This window comes from Nesoenas mayeri, assembly GCF_963082525.1.
Source record: "Nesoenas mayeri genome assembly, chromosome: 3".
In the NCBI taxonomy this organism is placed as follows: Eukaryota; Metazoa; Chordata; class Aves; order Columbiformes; family Columbidae; genus Nesoenas; species Nesoenas mayeri.
The window spans coordinates 46,592,152-46,611,821 of NC_137544.1; the positions used below are offsets into that span (position 1 = coordinate 46,592,152).

A 19,670-nucleotide genomic window follows, 5' to 3' on the forward strand; every position below is an offset into this window, starting at 1 on the left:
TCTTTCCAACATAACTGAACTGTCTGAGGCATACAACGGAATTAAGAATTCCCGAGTTAAGCATATCTATAATGATACGCACCTCTGGTTAAGCGTCATTCTGCCCAGATTTCCCAGGACACAGCAAGCATCCATAGCATTGCAGCAGAGATGCTCTGGATACAAAACTGTGAATCCTTCAGAGAAGAAAATGCCAAGCAACTTCAGTTCAACCTATTTGTTAATAATGAAGACGGAAGAATCCAGCAGCTAGTAATACACACACGGTCATACTTACTGTGTGGGCAGAGACCAAAATTCTGAGAAGTCCCAATGTTAAAAAGCTTGGACATCAGGTCCACTGTAAGACTGATTATTACGATTTGGCTTTGTAACACAGCTCACTAAAGACCTGCTCATCCTTTTACCTTCCAAAAAGTCTGCAAATTTATGGCTAATTACAGCACAAGAGAGGTTCTCAGCTATCCATGACAGAACCTCTCTGAGTATTGCTCAACAAAATTACTTCTCTGCTTAATAAAATACCATTCTGCTGACTAGACTGATGGCATCGTTGCAATTTCCTTGTCTGTCCACTTTTTTCCATATTCCCAGCTCATTACTCCTCTTATCCCCATTTGAACCACAAATTCATTTCAGTAGTAACTTAAAATGGTTTTCATTTTGCTATTTCCAACTCTCTTAGTTCCTAAAAGTTAGTTTCTAGGTTATGTCCAGTTCTTTCTTACAGCTAGTTCAAAGAGACCTTGAAAACACCTTTTCAATTCCTAGTGCTTTTTGGTGAGGAGTTTAGCACAAGAGCATTCCAGCTGTGGTTGACTGCAGGTGTACAGGACTACAGCTGACAACTAACTTGGGCCTTGGAGAAGTGCAAAAGACAGGAGGAAAGATGACATGGAGGTATTTAGCATTTTCGTAGAAGAAACATAGCTCCTGGAATATTGGTGTGAGAGGAATCTGTCTCGTAGTCTAACACTTTGGCATTCAAGATGGCAACGGGTGTAGTAAGTCAAGAAGGTTTGCTCCACCCCTTTACAATATAAATTTGAAGGCAGAGTAGGAATACCAATAAATTCTTGTTCTGATAGACATCTTTCAAGTACACACGAAGTTTATTGAGGAGATTGTTGGGGTTTTTTATGTGCCATTAAAAAAAAACAAAACAAAACACAAAACCAACCAACCAAACAACAAATAAACACAACACAACACCAACAACAACCTGCAATATATCAGACAGCTTACGTTTATTTACTCTTGGCTAACAACTTAAGACAGATGTCACTTGGAGTGGAGAGCTCTCCTTTCAAGCAGTTAAACACATCCACCTTGGTGCAGAAGAATTAGAAAAAGCCTACGTCTAACTTTACACTGGACTTGCATCCTGCATAGTCTTTGTGTTGAGCTATGTTTGGAATTGAATTACATCTTTTTTTTTGCATGGTCTGTGCAATACTGTGAAAAAATTTAGAGGATGCAATGGGTGAAAATGTGTTCCTGTTTGAGAATGTTAGAGACCGCTTAAAATACAGTCACATAAGCAATGGTCCAGGAATGTGATAGCGCTGAGGTCTTCAGGGCTGGACTGCAGAATAATCTACAGTACCCCAAGCAGTGACAAAATAAAAGGCCTATCAAACTGGCACAATAGTGCGCTTTGCAGGAGTGAGGTAATGTGGATAGCTACCTGCTCAGTGTGGCATTGCCCAGGGAAGGCAACAAACCATTTGTGCATTGCACAAGGAGGTCTGTCATCAATGATCAAGCGTGGACAGTATGTAATGAGTCTAGTAATGGTGACATGGGAGTGTGCACCAGGCAGTCCAGTGTTACCAGTGGCCATCCTTTATCTGCCCCACCTTTGTGTATCATCGTGCCAAGCAGCCAGCTACATAGCATTTCAACATTTCACTGGGGTTGCTCATGCAACTCTCTCTTAGGATGACACCAGGCACTTTACTGCCTTCTCCCCAAAGGGCATACTCCTCCCTTCTCTTTCCCGTGGTGAGCACAGTCCTGTGAAGTTGTTCTTTGAATCACCAGGGGTTTGTTTCTGGCCTCCACACCAGGCTGGTCCACAGTGTGGAGAGCTGTAGACTCTTTTGCATCATGCTTTTCTTGTACCACTTCCACACTTGTGCAATGTGTTGGAATGGTTTTCAGGACCTTGGCAGGTAGCTGTGCTGTGCTTTCTCTCTCCTTGGGTGTGACCCTATTTCCATTTTGCCATGCTACGTGACCAGGTGGCTCAGCATATGCACAGTACACCTGTGCACCCTCAGATCTGAGAAGATTGCGACACAAAGCTGTTAGTGATGGTTCATTCCTTCTGACCAGGCTTTTGCCACTTTATATGCTATATAATGCATATGACCGTTAGAAATGTGTGTGTGTGTATATATACATACATTTACGTGTGATTTATTGCTCTGTAGTTCGAGCAGCAGTTTAATAATGGGTTTGCAAAAGGTAATCATGAAAAAGTTCATCTTTCTGATTTTATTCTCTTGGGAACTGAATTACAGTGAATAAACTGGAATGCTTGTTCACTAATCCCTTTAAAATAAGCGCTTGATCTGCCATGGCTCAAGATTTGCAAAGGCAAAGTGTGATGCACTTTAATAAAGAATTGCCTCTAAACTACTGTTTGAATACGATTTAGAGATTTTCTAAAATAATTTTACCATTCTGACAAACTAGCACTGCTCCTATAATTTTCAAAATCACAGTGGGTAAAATTTCAACAGATAAGTTTTGAGTTTGTTGTGGTTGCAAACAATATCTAAAGATTTAAATAGGATATAATGTATTGTTCTACAAATATTGTTTTTTTTAATAGTACAACTTCACATCGCAATTTCTTCTAAATTAAACCTTATGACATGCAAATAAAAATATAGCCTCTTTTCCTCTCGCATTGTTACAATTCTCCTCCTTTTTTTTTTTTTTTTCTTTTTGTATTACCAGTTTGATTTCTAGGGTATATTTACTGAATAAGAGTATACTAGTCTAGGAGAAAAACAGAGATTGAAAACTGTAGCTTTTGAAAAGTCTGACAAACATGAACAAACAAAAATTGTAATTGTTTAGCAACCAGAATTTAGATAAAAAAGAACATCAAGACCTGTTTACTTTTTTGGATTTCATCTAGAGAAACTTGTGATTTTAGGAGGCTTATTAGTGGTAATTCTGGCTATTCCCCTTCCCTCTACTCCGGGGGAATTTTGATTGTTTTGCTTCTGGAAATGCTGAGGATAATGTTTTTCCTTTGGCTTGTAAGACTTAATTTTTATCAGATAAATTCCTGACTCTTGGACCTGAAAAAGAAAACCACTTTCCAAACGTGGAAAAGGTACAGGCAATTTGGGAGGGCTTTTTTTTCTTAAGCAGCCGCCCAGGGAAGCAGCAGCTCACCCTGCTTGTTGCTGGCGGTTGTTCAGAGCCTAGCACCCAGCTGGGAGACTGAAGAAACTTGTGGGGTTCCTGATGCGGCTGGGTGGGGAAGCCTGAGCTGCTGCAGAGACAAAAGATGGAGTCACTTGCAGATGGAAAGGGTAGGTTGCCAAGGGAAGAATCATGCGGAGTAGCAGAGGTTTGTCTTCCCACCCCCTTCCCACCAGGTGCTGAGAAGGTGTGGGAAGGAAGCAGTGGAGTAGGAGCAGGAGAGAAGACACACGCCTGCCGTCTGCCTGCAGGAAGCACTAGTCAGCTGCCAGGTTTTCATGGGAGACAACCAGGTCCCGCCTATGTTCTCAAGCACTGACAAATAATGGAGTACGCTTATGCGAGGTGGTCCCCAAGAGATGCTAATGGAGCGGCTTTACTGCTTTTTACTAAAATAGTTTGAGCCCAACACTAGAACTGTGTTAGTTAAAACTGTGTTGGATTAATCAGGGTGCTTCTAAGGGCTAGCTTTAAACTTGCCTTTGTAATGTATCTTGTTCTAAACCACAGACACCAAAGCCAATCCTAGAGTATGCTGGATTTGCCTATGCCCAAACTAACCTCTTATGCAGAAATTCAAGTGCAGAATCAATAATCTTGACCTTTCCTGGAAATGCTGGTATTTATGAACGGTAGAGCTTAACTCTGATCCAATTCCCTGTTGCATTATTTTTAATCAACAAAATATATTTTTAGAGGTAAAACCTGAATTTTTTTAAGAGTACCAGGTAGGAATTTGAACTTTCATCCAACTATACAATAGCAATATAGTGATATTTAAATGCTGTTGTAGTTAAATCTCTTTAGCAGCTAACATTTAGTAGTTTGAGTGCACAGTAGGATAATGCAACATGTCTGTAATAATACATCTATAATAGCAGGAAAACCTACATCTCCCTTTTTTCTCAGAAGTATTAATGTATCTGTTTTCTGGACAGACATGTATTGTTTAGTTTAATGTTTTATATACTATTAAGTTCTGTTCAGAGCCTAAAATAAACACACCTAAGGATATAAAGGTAGTTCATTAAAACATTTTCTCTTAGAAGTTTCTCTTGCTTAATGGCGAGTATTAGGCAATACTGATGTAATTGTGGGATTAAACGCAAAGAGTTAGCAGGACTATTCCACTTGATTTAATTTTTGCCCACTGCACTGCAGGGAACCAGCGGGTCTTGAGTAATTCCTATCTTCTCTGTACTGGCTTTATAAAGTTTATTCTGATTAATAATAAGGCAATTCTCTGTAATAACTATAATAATAATTAGTTTGAGGAATTCTGGGAACCTTAGGTGAACACTGTTATTTAGAATAAATGCTAAATTATAACATTGTAATTCAAATGTAAAATGAGATGCCCAGCCATTTTTGTAAAGTCAGGATAAGGTATTCTAGTAATAATAGTTCCTTGTACTTAGTACCCTTCATCTGTAAGTGATGGAAAATCTGTACATCAAAGAAGTTATCAAGGGGTATAAATAAGTTATACATTTTACAAAAGGGCTCTTTAAAGCATATAGTCTATCAAGACCAAATTTTCCAAAGCAGCTGCTATCTTGGGTGCCTTTATACTGGGGATTGACTTGAGATACATTTCAGTTGAAAGGTTCTGTTTGTTTAAGGATACCAAATGGTACCCTGGAATAATTTCTAATAGAAGTTACATTGCGTGATTTTTATCTATTTCATGAGAACTTCCATAGAGGTTCTATTAATTTCATATTTAAATACACTTTGGTTAAATCTTGTCTTTTTCCATCCTGTTGGATGGTTTTCAGAATCATAAACATACAGCAATTTTTTCCTGTTTCAGGATTGTCACATCTGCTTCCTAAAACAAGCATGTCAAACATGCAGTTCACTTTGTTGTTAGGTTTATGAAATTTGGCTTGGGTCAGACTAGCAGTCCAATTTGCAGCTTGTTTACTGCCTTTATTCTTTTGCAGTTTTACAGACTCGCATTAACAGCACAGGGCTGAGAAGGATGGCGTTCTGCCTCTTGCCCTGTGTGCCTGTGACAGCTTACCTTCTGCTGTGCCTCACCTGGGGAAAATCCTCATGTTGCTGGCAAAAGGCTTCTAGTTTTCCATTTATAGTTTCAGACAATCCGCTTTACCCAACGAAAAGAACCCCAATTTTCTAAATTCCAAATGACATAACAAGTTAGTTTTAGGTACCTAGAGCTAGAGCTGCTGAAGGACTAAAACACTTAGGTGCTTAAGTTAGATAAACTAACTCCTAGGCATATTTTCCTGAGACCAAATTAAAACTTCAGGGAAGGACCTAGGTTTCCTAACTAGAGCAAGCAGAGTGAGACAATCTATATCCTTCATCTGCTGAGCACTTAGAGCTACCTAACAAGTAAGACTGGGCACAGGAGCTTATTAGAAATCCTGCCTTGCTCTTGAGCTACATGCAGAATCATGTAGCGATGCCCCAGTGAGCCCAGGAGCCAGCCCAGTTGGCCAGCACAAAGCAGCCACATCAGTACTGTGTTTGGAAAAGGCTAATAATATACGTGGCTCCTTAGGATTATTTCCTCTTTGTCCCATAATAATTTAATGTCAAATGTATAAACAGTCTTGAGGAGACAGATTTGAGTATCTGGAATGAGATCCAAGTATTACAATGAGTCTGACAGTTTTAATACAATTTCCACAGTCTGATTTCAAAGGTGTTTTCAGTCTACATAATTTTTCTTCTGGGAATATATATCAGTTTTATTGTATCTAAGTGCTTAGCAAAGAAATCAATTCAGATCACTACTTAAAATCCTTTTTATTAAATGAGAACAACGCAGAATGGAAAACGCAATGAGTTGTCACCTGTGCATTTTTAGCTGACCTAACCTGACTGTAAGCTTAGTAGTATTAGTGAAAACTATCAGTTTTTGCCATGGTACCTGATTTTGGGTTGCTCTGGGAATTTACTGATGCTTTTATGAAATTCTTGCATGTGCGCAGAAATGTTACAAGATTTTTCCAAAAGTCATGTACTTTCAACACTGTGGAGCTCCTATTGACAGCAACAATTTTGTGTGAAAGCAAGGGGAAGAGACCAAGATTGATGGTGCCTAAGAAAGAACTGGTTTCCAGAGATTTACAGCTTCATCTGCCGTACAGACACTCTCAGATTTGGAGCAAGATAATCCTATTTCCTCTCTCCAGTAATTATACGTAAATACTGAATCTAAAAGGAATTGAAAAGTGTCATGGTCAGCTGTAAATCTAAATTAGACACGTTAATGTTAAATCTATACTTATCAATCAACACCATTCAGAGTTAGGGGCAGGACACTATGCTCTCACAAAACAGAAGAAATACCTAGAAACCTAGAAGAAAGAGACCTAACAAATGCAAAACTACTTATGTAACAGATTCTTCATCATTCTGAATTGCATCCAGGATTGAAAAAAAAGGAGTTAGATTTATTAGTTGTGGCTCCTGGTTAGGGAAACCTAAAAGACTTCCAAGCCCCTCTCTTCCTCTCCCAAATGCTTTTGCCATTTATCCTCTGTTGCTCGACAGAAAAAGTACTTTCAAGTTCCTGTCTCTTAGAACAAAACACAGATAATATATGTTTATTTTCACTCTCTACTTCAAAAGAATCTTTACACTGAGTAGATTATCTAATGATACAGTTCTGACCCAGCAGCAAGACTTGAAATCCTGAGAGCAAAGATATGAGGCTAACTAATATTGAACTTCTTCGCTTTCTCTTACATTGAAACACAAAGAGTTACAAGTACAATAATCTACATTTATGTTATTTTTGCATATAATTTTATATCTGGAAGTCTTCCAAGTTCAGAAAAGTTTAAATATTCTCTCAGTTCTTCAGTGTTGAATAATCCCTGTTCATACTTTTGGTGCTGCTGCTCTTCTGCTTTTTTGAGTCTCTTTTATAGTATCATTTTACCACAAGTTGCTAGAAAAAATACAGATTTAATATATGAGCTCAGGAAGGTGAAGAACCAAGGATGCCTTTATAAATCAGTCTCTTACTGAATAAAGGCACATATAATTTTTTCTTTAGCCATCTTAAATGTGGATCAGCAAACAGTAATCGAGTTTGTGAGAACCAACGTGTGTGGTATATTTTTTCCTCCTGTTGCATATCTGTGTTCTAGTATTGCATGTTAATTAATGCGCGCAAGGCATCTGCCCAACACTGACTTCACAGTTCTTTGCAACAGGTTCTCTCCTTCTGTGGAGGCACTTACTGAAGGGCTTGCTGCCACCCTTCTGCAGCTTCTTCTCCTATCCTCTAATTGAGTCCCTTTCATAGTTGTAATTTGTCTGCCAAATGACTTATCAGTTGGAAAGGCTCAAGTCAGATACTACTTCCTTTTTTGCTTGTTTTTAACTGAGTGCTGCCAGAAGAAAGAAGGGGTTAAAGTGTGGGAGGATTGCTAAGAAAAAGGGTTTGGTTAATGACACACAGGACTGCATCTCACACACCATAGTTTGTTTATTCTTCTGTAAACAGCAAAAAGAATTATCATCATCATGGTAAGGCAAACGGCACTCTTTTTTTTTTTTCCCTCTTTAAATCCCACCAGAAATCTTTAGGTTAATGCACGATTAATTTTTTAAAAATCATAAAATCAACCGATCTCCATTAGTTTTACAGAGTGTCTCTTTAACTGACAGATGCTACTGTTGACAGAAGGGGAGGGGGTAAAGATTTTAGTATATGGAAATAACTAGCTCTGGGGAAAAGGAGATGTGAGCAGGCATGCCTTTTCTGACATGCCTGCTCTTTATATCAGCCTCCTTTCCTAAATACACATGTAAGGATCTGTTCAATTTTTATTTATGCTGCTTTGTCTTTCCTGAGCTTTTTCGAAATATTTCTATTTATTTGATTTTGCATGATATGCTTCTTTCGGTTTTGCTGATACATCCAATATCTAAATCTCCGTGTTTGACACCTAAGAAATAATATGGGATTTATTTATAATATGGGATCTATGCTTCTTGAACAATTTCCTTTCAAAAAATCAGTTAAACATGCAGGCTCAGTATTCTCATTAGTATATATGCTGTTGCAAAATGGTCAATTTTCGGTGTACATTTGAGCTGAAAATTTAGTTTTATATTGAAAAAATAAATTGGAAGCAGACAGGTCCTATTCTCTTGAAGGCATGAACTGCTTTGCTAAAACATCCTGATTTAGTATCAAAATATAAGTAGTTTGTAGAAAAATATTACTGTTAAGAAAACTTATGTTTGTTTCACATCACCCTGCTCAACAGTGTCACATTTATTCCCTGTATACAGAGCTCAGGTGAAATTGTTTAAAATGAAGCTATTGCTATTTATATCCTCTGTAAAATGTAACAGCCAAAGATCTGGAAGAGGCAGGGAGTGAATTCTGTGCTAGAGTGGACTTGCTGAATTTAAAGTGTATTGCTTTCTTTGCCTCTGAAGACGACACTGTCAACCTGGAACCTGATATATTTAAAAGAAATGCTAAACAAAGTTTAATGTGTATTTGCCAAACTCTTGGTATTTGGAAGGAGGCAGTGTGTGGGTTCAAAAAACATAAGTTGTACTTTTTGTAATAGAAACCCTCTTTTGTGGCTTTGTGAAGGGTCAGCATAAATGAGGAAAAATTATTATAGTGCATTGAAGTAATTCAGATCTAGTTGACTGATGGCAAGGTAACTGGTTAAGTTTAGAAATTGTTTAGGTGAAGTTGAAATATAATTGTTTTTTTCCCTTCAATGAATCACCAAAAAAAAAAAAAAGTTTCAGGTCAAATGTTTTATTAATTATATTTTTCCCATGCTTTTTAAATAAGAGCACAAGCAAAAGCAGCAAACCTTTATTTCTGTCTACAACTCCCTCTCTCTGTCAGTAGTTAGGGCACTCACCTGTGGGAGAGCTGCATGAATTCTTCTCTCTGTAGAACTTGGAACAGAGACTCGAGTGGGTCTTGTGCTGCTCAGACTTTTCTCTCTTAGCTTTTATTTGTACATCCTTCCTTCTAGTTTTCTTGCTAACGTTTTTACAGCACATTGTGCCAGAAATACTCCAGCCAAATTTTCAGCCTAACAAAGCCTGGCACTTCCAGTGTTGAATATTTGAGCCTCAGCTGCTGCAGAGCCTGAAAAGTAGTATATTTATTTAAATGCTTTTGGCTAATGCACTTTTTGGGGTATCACGTGACTGCTAGAACTCTGAGGCTTTCTGTTTCTCATGGTTGGGAGAATTACAATACTGTGATTTCAAGATAACCAAAGTTCCTGGTGTTCCAGTATGAATTTAGAAGGGTTCTACATTATTAGAATTGTTCGAGATAGAAAGGTCTCATAGGTTTTCATGTTACTTGAAATCCAGTTATTTAAGACCTTTTAGTGAACTGCAAAGCTCAAACTTCACTAAATAGTTTGTTCCTTTTTTCCCCTCTGAAGGTGAACATATGCTAGCAAATAAATGTTTCCATTACAGAACTGCCCACATTAGATATTAGTGCCTGTTAGTTACCACAGAATTGCTAATGACTAGAAAAAATACTAGGTTTTTTTCTATCATGTCTGCTCTAAGAAGTGTTTTCAGTCATGTTCAACTGACTCAGATGAACTAATCTAAGAAAATAACATCCAGCTGATCCCTTGAGACACAGCCTGAAGTTCTGATTCAACACATCACAGTACCTTACGCTTTCTCTCCACTGGAGACCAGCAAAGCACATGTTTAATTATGCTGTTAAATTAGGGGTTTGGCTGTGGCAACTTATATTAACTAATGAGAATAAAAAAACCAGCCAAAAACAGAGGAAATATTTTAATGCTCACATAAAGAGGTATGAATATAAATACAAACAAGATTTACATTTCTTGGTTAAGAAAGTGGTGTTTTGCTTTCAGATTAGAACACTGCTTTAAAGATTCCTGCACTGTGCTTGAAAGGGCGTCCTCCATGCTGTCCGAGCAATAGGTAGGCAAGTCCTCAGGCTTGTTTAGTTGCCAACGCCTTTGATCAGGGATTTCTGAAACAGCTTATGTCTCGAGGGTAAGAATGCTTGAGCAGAAACGCTGAAGGAGCCCGATCTGCAGAGCAAGGATACTCCTTCCCTTCCAAAAAAACAAACATTTCAGAGCTGTGCTCTTGAAATCAAGTGTTCCTGTGCTGCGCTCTGTCAGGCTGGGCCCCACTTTGGGACCTCTTGAGAAGCTCGGTCTCTGTGCCCTATTGCACTGGCAATACTGGCTCACCTACATTTATCTGAGTTAAAATACAAGCTCTTCAGGGCAAGCACCCGGCCTTTTATGTGTTTTGAAAGAGCTGTATATAATTAAGGTACTTTGTATGAAGAAATTACTTCAAAACAGTTTACATAGGGCAGCTATTTCAAGATCAAGAAAAAATCTTTAGCCTTGTTGCCTGAGGAAACAAGACTTATGTGACTGGACTGGCTGGCTGTCCCTCCTCCCTTCGATCCAACACCTTCTAACTTGTTGGACAGTTTAAACTACATTCTAAAGGGGAAGACGTCTCAAAGATAATTAAGTTCCCATAGACTTTATGAAAATCAGCTGCTGGGAAGAGAGAAATCCAGATCCACAGTTCAAGTAACTATATTTTTTTTCCGAGTGTAATCTTGCAAACCTAAAACTTGACTGCAAGTGTAATAATGATGGTCAGATTGATAATGTAATCTCAACTAATTTAAAGGACTGACAGCTATTTTACATCCAAATATTAACATGCAGATCGACACCATAATGAAGTTAAATTTCCCCTATTTTTGGTGCTTCACCAGTTTTTAATATGAACAGTATATGCATCCTCCTCACACTTGTAGTTTTTATGAATTTTCAGATAAATTACTCATTCTTTTTGGCTTAAATGTTGCTGAAAATTTCATATTTTTACTTTTTTTTTTTTAAGCTAGCAACGTTTACTACTATCTCCTTATCCTTTCTCTATAATTAATTAGTACTGGCAATATACACATAGAATCAAGAAACTGGGTAGTAATTGGGCTGCATTACTCATGATTGTTGCATCTGATAGGGAAATTTATAGTTGCTTTTGTTAGCACTAAAGCACTTAGTAACTGTCTGAGCAGTATGAACCCAACGCAGCCCTCAATGTTGCTCTTTATTTCATCGAGTGTTTTGGTTCCAGTTGAAAATAGTTGGCGAAGGGAGGGAAAAGACAGATTTTCTCATTTGCAGATTATTTCAGTATCTCTGAAAAAAACAAAACCAAACCAAATCGAAAACCAAACCACCCCAAACAATGGGAAAACAAACAAACAAACAACCCCCCCAACGAACAAAAAAACAAACCAGAACAACCAACAAGAAACAACAAATAAAAAATCCCCAACAACTTCAATTTATGGTCATGATTATAGACATGCCTATTTGAAAGCCACTGGGGGAAGATCACTATGTGTGTGGACACAGGACTTCATTGGTCGTAGTCAATCATCAGTTGTGTAACAGATGTAAGAAAGGCAGGGAAAGACAAGGGTTCTGGTGGATTTTGGTTTGATTGTGGCATACGTTAACTCTGCATTTTCCCCAGTTCAGATTTTCTGTATTTTTCACGTTTGGGCAAGCTTTGCTGCTGCACACCACGTTTCTTGGGCAGTACGCGGCCTCTGTGGGGCTCTTCCAGAGCTGAGGCCACGTTTCTCAACTCACGTTTGGTGGACTTACAGAACAGAGGCCAAGTATTAGTCTGCTGATGAAGCAAAAATAACTTAATACTTTTTCCCCCGGAGGAGGAAGCGACCGTGTAGAAAAGGCCCTTATTTTCTTCAACAGCCAGAGGGTCAGGCAGGCCGCGGGCCGGGCCGCCCGTCCAGCCGCGGGCGGGCTGACCCGGTGTCTCTCCCGCCCCCGCGCAGAGCTCTCGAACGCGCCCGAGTGAGACCTGCGTGGTCCTTCCTGTCGAAGCTGTTCCACTTCATATAAGTAATTAAGCGTTAATTAGAAGAGGACTTAGTTTAGCATTCATTAAACATTAAATACTAATTGAATGCCCAGGGAGAGCGCCGGCACCATTAGGCCGCGAAGCCATTCTCACGCCGCCCCGGCCGGTGACGGGGCGGGCGGGCCGGGGGGAACCGCCCCGCTGCCCTGCAGCCGGGGCCCGGGCGGGCTGGCGGCGCGCCAGGGGCAGGCCGAGGCGGCGGGCACAGACGGCAGCCAGCCGCGCCCGCCGGCCCCGCCGTTGCGAGGTGGAAAATGCGGGTTCATCTCCCCGCGGGGCTTTGAACCGACATCTCCCACACGGGCCCCAGCCGCCGGGCGGTGCCAGCCCCAGCATGCCTACCTGCGCAGGCCCTGCCGCGGGGCCGGGGAGAGCGACGCCTACTCCCGGGCGCTTGCTGGCGCTCAGCACCCCCGCCCGGACAGGGGAGGTCGGGGCCAGGGGAGGTCGGGCTGACCCTCCCACGCACACCCCCCGCGCCCCGGAGCCGTCGGGAAGACAGCGCCCCCTGGCAGCCGGAGCGCGCACTGCGCATGGGGCGGCCGGAGGCAAACCGGTGCCCGCGGGCCGCGCCGCCCCTTCCCCTTCCCCTAGCCCTGGCGAAGGGAGAGTGCTGCTCCTCTCCCGGCCCAGGCGCTGCGTCGCGCCGGGCAGCCTCACTGCAGCCAGGCGGCGTGCCTGCCCGCCTTCAGTCTTTGGCGCTTCTCCCTCAACATCAAAAGTTCGCCGGTTTTGCCCGCGGCGGCGTTTTGCCCTCAATAACGAGGAAGCCGCCGCAGCGCGGGCTGCTGGGGCACGTACGGGATGCGGCGCCCACTCGCGCTCCGTTGCCCCCTCGACGGCCTCGCCCGTGACCGAGGGCGCCCTCTTTCCCGCGCTTCCCGCTGCCCGTCAGCCTTCGCCTCCCACCCTCCGCCGCCGAGGGAAGTGGCGCGGCCAGGTAGAGCCGCTGCCCGCGGCCGGGGCGGTGGCTCGGGGCGGGCCGGGGCGCGCTGCGGGGGCGGGCGGAGGCGGAGCGCCCAGACAGCTGGCGCCGGGGCAGCCGGGCGGGTAGCGGCGCGGTGCGTGTGGGGCAGCGCCGCGCGGGGACCGCCGGACTGCGCCGGGCCGGGCGGTGAGTGTCGGGGCCGTTGGCGGGGCCCCGGGCGGGAAGGCGAGGCGACGAGGCGCCCGCACCTGCGGAGCCGGGCGAGGATGCGGTGCGGGTCAAGCCCGCCGCGGTTCTTTCCGCCCGCTCGTTCCGTTCAGGGCCGGGGAAGGACGGCGGCAGCTTGCAGGGGGTGGGAGGTAACGCGCGGGCCGCGCAGGGTGGCGGGTGCTGAGGTGGTTCCGGCCCGGCATCAGCGGCTGGGCCCGTACTCCGTAGCCGACTCCGCGGGGAAGGAGGCGGCGGCGGGAGGGGAGCCGTGTCGGCCCCGCGGCGGGGGGCGTAGGGGCTTCAGCGCCGCCCGGGCTGGCGCTCGACCAGCGTAGAAACTCCTGGACTCTGGGCAGGCGGTCGCGGCATCTGCAGAAAAAAAAAAACCTAAACACAAGTTTAAAACGTGCTCTCCTCGGGAGGTCGGGTCCGCCGGAGTAGGAAATACTGGCGGTGTTTTGAAATGGACATCTCAAAACAAGTATTCATCGTACCGGCACGTAAAAAGTGCTAATGTATTAAAATGCAAATGTGTATGTATACTCGGCAACGCTGTTGCATGTTTCCTGTTTACCATGTTAATTAGAAGTTATAAGAGAAAACTTCACCAGGAGTAATCCAGGGCAGTGTTTGACCCAGTAATGCACATTGACTGATGCAGTGGCTTTTATAGTTCTTGGTTTTCTATCCCAAAGCACAAGCCAAGTATTTATTTGACTTCATTAATGAGAAATGTATGAATTGTAATGCAGCTTACACCCTTGAAACTATTCTCTACCAGCACAAGTGTCAAAACTTATTTAGCCAATGTGGAGAGTAGGTTAAACTCCCCGCTCTTGTTTTTGTAAGGAAGATTTTGACCAAGCAGGTTGTCCCCAGTCTTGCAGACACCAAGGTTTCCTGTGTTATTCTGGGTGACGTTAACTAGTTGTGCAAAAGTTTGAGATTTGGGACATAATGTTGGTATTGTAAGGCAAGATGAGCGTACTTGCAAACAAGCACAGGCAAAAACATACAGAAAGATCTTGGGATTTTAATTGTTTTTTGAGGGTTTCCTTTTTGTAGTTCTTTTTTTGAGAGCCAGTGTTGTTCAGTAAGTTGTTTTGTTCTCATTCACTGTGTCCTTTTAATTTATAGGTGGTGCTAATGCAAACAAATGTATTGCAGAGACAATTTTGACACTAACCAAATGTTTGTTTGTTTGTTTGTTTGTTTGTTTTTATAGTCCACCTCACAATTTCCAGATTCTTCCAGAGACGAGAATAGAAAGAAACCAGTTTTGGAAAGACTTGGAAATTTTTTTGGTACAGGGAAAAGGAAAACTGTCAAAAGTTCACTGGAACACACTTCTCGTGAGAAAAGGGAGAGGTCGATTTCACCTCACAGAGTGCAGCCGGTATACTGTAGGCACCTAAAGGATGTATGTGAAGCTCCTCAAGTACAGAAGCAAGTGAGAAACGTGAGTGCTGTTTCTGAGACACAGGAATATAATTTCAGTAGGGAAGCAGGACTGCCGTATCACGATACCGTTTCAGAATGGAGTAGTAGGGGAGCCTCTTCTGACAGTGGGTGGTCAGCAGATTGGAGTGGCAGCAGTGAAACCATTAAAAACGCTTTCTGTGAGGGTAACCTGAATGTGGAAACCCCAGAACTGGAGACTCAAGAATCTGTCACAGATATAAATAATTCTACAACTCCGGATTTCATTAAAAGCCTGAGAAATTTGTCTAGTGAAGACTTAGAAAAGAGTATCTTAAGCCACAAGGAGCTCGTGAACACGTGGGTGTCTGAGGAGCCTGGGCATGCAAAACCAAAGGATTTGCCATACGACTTGGAATCTGCAACGAGTGAACACACGCATTCTGCTAGAGTGTTAACAGTTGATATCTATCTAAGAAAAACAGATGAACTCCTTAATGAACCTGTAACTGTTACATCAGAAGAAAATTGTAGTGACTCGGACACAATGGATAAAAAAGCTGCTAATAAAAGATCTGGAAAAAGGAGAAAATCTCAGTCATCTAGTGACATTCCAAATGGAGAGAGAAACCAGACTGACACTACTGCGAGAGAAGAGTCTGTTTTTGAGGATGATGTCCCTTCCGAGGTGTTCTCAGACAAGATAATAAACTCAGAAAGAAAAGCGAAGTCTGCGCAACAGACTCCTGAAAGGAATTCCTCTTCCCCAGGTAATAATCAGGACCTAAAAGTTGGATCTGCTCACAAAGGGGCATCTAAAACTGAAGCTGACAAAGGCAAGCAGCAGATCTCAAACGCAACCCCAGCAAGGAGAAGATCATATAAAAAGAATCAGTCAGATGCTGTCCCCATTTCCCCTACTGGTTTGAAGGGTCACGTAAAAGATAACTCCTCAAAAAGGCAACCTTTACCATCACCGGAGAGTAACCCAATGACAAAAAGAACTTCAGTGGAAAAGGGAACTATACCTGTGGCTTTTGGGGAAGACAGCTTGGAATCTCCCAAAGTTTCTTTGTCTGATAAGACAGAAGACACTGCCTTGGTGTTTGCTGAAGGCAAGAATGAGACCAAGGCAGTAAAACCTGGTAATGGTTCGGATGGAAGAGCTTTCTTGCGTACTGATGGGATTAAAAATGGAGACTTGTGTATGTCAGCTGAGAGACAGACAAATTCTGATTTAGACAGCTCAAAGCTGAAGAGTTTGGATGCTTCCAGAACAGTCATGACAAAGATTAGCCTGTAAGTAACATAAACCAGTTTACCTTATCCTGTATCTGTAATTTTGCTTGCATCTGTGTTTAGGATTCTGTAGGAATACTAGCCATGTATCTTTTCTCTATCTAGGTTATTTTCAGTTAAGAACTGCCCTTTTAAAAAAAAAAAAAATCATAATTACATTTATCACTTGACAAGCATTTTAGTTTACATGTGTTAGAAAAATATTTTCCTTTTTTTTAGGCATGGAGTTTCTTTATATGTCAATACCATTATATGGAATAAATTAACATACATAAAAGCTACTCTGTCATCACCATCAGTGCCCTCGTTATTGCTCAGATTAATTCAGCTGTCATTGATCTTAACGTAGTTTTGCCGTCTGTAACTAGCTGAGGATATGGTGGAAGACGTTCTATATGAAAATCATTGAATAAGGAATGTTTCAAGTTGTTCTTTGAAACAACATAAGTTCTGCTGTTATTTTATGAAGAAACATAGGATGCAATGTAGAACTCAATACTTCAAATCATATGATTTGAAATTTGAATATGTATAGTTGCTTTCATAAGTATGTGCAGGATGAGTCATGTAAGTTTTTATGCATGTGAATGACATCAGGCATTTGTAGAATTATATATTATACAGTTTGCAGGATTTGGTTTTACACTCAAAGACATTGTCATCTGTCAACAGAGGTGATTGGTGCTTTACTTAGCATTATAAAGAAGTGGATGTGTTTATAACTGTAATCACTAGAATGAGTCCAGCAATTGATTTCCTGGATTTTAGTGTGTTCTCTTCTGTAGTGAATCGTTTTATTACATTTATCATTTCTGTTGTTTGATTGTCACAGCAATATTCTGTCCATTATTACTTTCCTCATTCCGATACATTCATTTATAGGTGTCAGAGTACATTGAGTCCTATAGGTCCACCTGAAGTACATCAAGTGTTGTCATTCAGTTGTGGTAGGGGGATTTGAAGGTTCAACATTATGGCTTAAGAAACACATACATTTCCAGCTATGCATCCCACATGTGAGAAGCATAGTAGCATTAGGAGCAATGTCCTGTGCACGATTCGTAATACTGTACATCTGATTTACTCATTCGTAACTGAATTAAAAGCATCTAGTACTGAAAATTAAATTGTGGTGGTTTTGTATGTGGTGATGCTTTGCCATTGGGCAGTATAGATTACAAACCCGAAGTTCTCTGTCTTCACAAATTCAAAGGAAGGGTAACTTTCATATTTTTTTCTTTGTGTTGCAGTCATTAATGATGATGAAGTTTATAAATGCTTGCATATCTAGATTTTGTTTTTCTTGGTATCTCCATGGCTTGCTGTACAGTGAATTATCTTCTGCTGTACCCGTAAAGTAATAGACAAGTATAGTTTCTGGCAGATTTAATGAATGAACAGCTTATTCTGTTTCACCTGATTTTCTGGGGTATGTGGTGCTCTGTGTCTTGGCCTTATCTGCTGCTATAGGAACTTTAGCCCTGGGTGGGGACCACTGTGTTGTGTATCAGGGTTCCTGATACATCTGAGAGCTGTCATTGCACAGCACCACACACTTTTCTTTAGCCAGACAAATTGATATGATCAGATCGTCTGGTATAATTTGCAGTCATTCATCAGACTATGTGAACTATAAACCTGGATATGGATTAAGCTGTTGTAAAATGGGAAAGGAAAAGATGGTGCAATTATTAGAAGAAGGTGTGTTTTTGTTCTCTTGTTATTGCTTTGAACTAGAGAACAGATAACTTTTCCATTTTCAAGGATTAAAAAAATTCTTGCTCGATTCTTCACATGAATCTCTTTCAGGTTGAAAAATACTTGTTTACTCACAGATTCATTTATCTCCTATAAGGTGGATTTAGTATAATCAAAGTAGCTTTTAGTTAAAAATGAGTAATGTGTCTTGCTAATGACATTGTGCCAATTCTGGGAATCAAGTTTCTTTAGAAACAATTTTAGAAGAAGTCAGGTTGTCTGGTTCCCTGCAAGTTATGATAGCATTTTCTTTCTTTTCTCCTTTTATGTCTGTATACTGGGCAATTTGGAAGTCACGGGATACTTTGCTTCTAGCTTTTGAAAGGGAAATCTGTCAGGTTTGAGACTAAACTGAGGTTGATGGTACATCTTAATCAGCAAATAAAACCTCAGGCAGTAGTTACTTTTATGTGCTTAGCGGAAAACTTGGCTTCAGTTGTCATATTTGATGTTCAGACATGGTTTTGTAGTTGCCTTTGCATTTATGCCCACTTGTTGAATTATTCTCCTCTGTTAACGTGCTGTTTTTCTTTGCTCACCTCAATCGGATGTTTTGGCATCAATGTTTTTTGGCATCGGTTAACGTGATTGACATGGTCCTTTGGACAGGATGCTTAAGCTCTGTGACTCACCTTCCATGTATGACTGTTCTGGGAGAGGTTTAACTGCTGGCTTCCACAGGTGTAACCAAAGAGAGGGACATCAGTATTTCTCTTGTGCTGGCTTGTTCCTGGCATTGCAGATTAGCAGTGGGTGGTAGGGATCAGCCACATTGGGCTGTTCGTAAGAAAGTGTTTTTACTGCTGAATCCATCTTTCAATGTTTTTCCCCCATGCTAGAGGGCAGGCCTAAAGGATACTCAAACAACATCTCCTTTGAAACAAGCTTGAAGAGACTGTTCTTGCAATAAGACGTATCTTTTGGCTGTATATAAAATAAATATTTCTTAGTAGTAATGAAAAAATTAGAAGAGGCCAGCTGTACTGGATGGAGCTCCAGGGCTGAGCTTTGTATTGCTCTTCAGTCTCAGCTGTTTTTTCTGCTGCTGCTGTGCAGGAATACCGCAGAATGTAAAATGCAAAGTGCTAAAGTGGTTGTTTCTGTGTAAATTTGCAAACTTTGAAACTATACCTTTGAGGTGTTAGCTGTTAATTTAAAAGAGGTTTTAGGTGGGGCTGATAACTATCAGTGTTAACCATTACACTTGCTTGTGTCAAGGCACGGAGGGAAATACGGATTTTATTAGGAAGATATATGTTATGTTGAAATACACAAGAAGCGCAAGTGACATTGACAAAAAGGTGGTATGGAAGTGAGTTGGTTAAGGTAACGAGGCTGGTAGCAATACCTCTTGAAAATACAGGTAGAAGGAGAGGGTAAGTGCCTTCTTCTGTTCAGAAAAGGACATGAAGGGTCCTGGTGAAGAGCAAATTCAGCATGTGTCAGTAGTCCGTGTTTGTAGCAGATGAAGGCCAAGCCTGTGCAGGGCTACATTGGCAGGAGCACAGCTAAGCAGGTCAAAAGAGAAGATACTTGGGGCTTATAAGGCTGCATCTGGGGCATTATGTCGAATTGTACCTCTCACTTCTCTTCCAGCTCTCTTCTGCTGGTACAAGAGAGATGTTCACAATTGGAATGAGTCCAGTGGTAAGCCATT

General features: G+C 41.6%; 1 protein-coding gene across 1 annotated transcript in view; it reads left to right on the plus strand.

The window, feature by feature from the left end:
• The window catches only part of CRYBG1 (crystallin beta-gamma domain containing 1), a gene marked incomplete at both ends in the record, with an annotated part of 63,122 nt that overhangs the window by 7,662 nt on the left and 35,790 nt on the right, over positions 1–19,670 (plus strand). Inside the window, one exon of the mRNA XM_080342280.1 lies at positions 14,763–16,255. Within this exon, the coding sequence (XP_080198406.1) occupies positions 14,763–16,255 (1,493 nt within the window). The remainder of the gene's footprint in view (positions 1–14,762; positions 16,256–19,670) is intronic.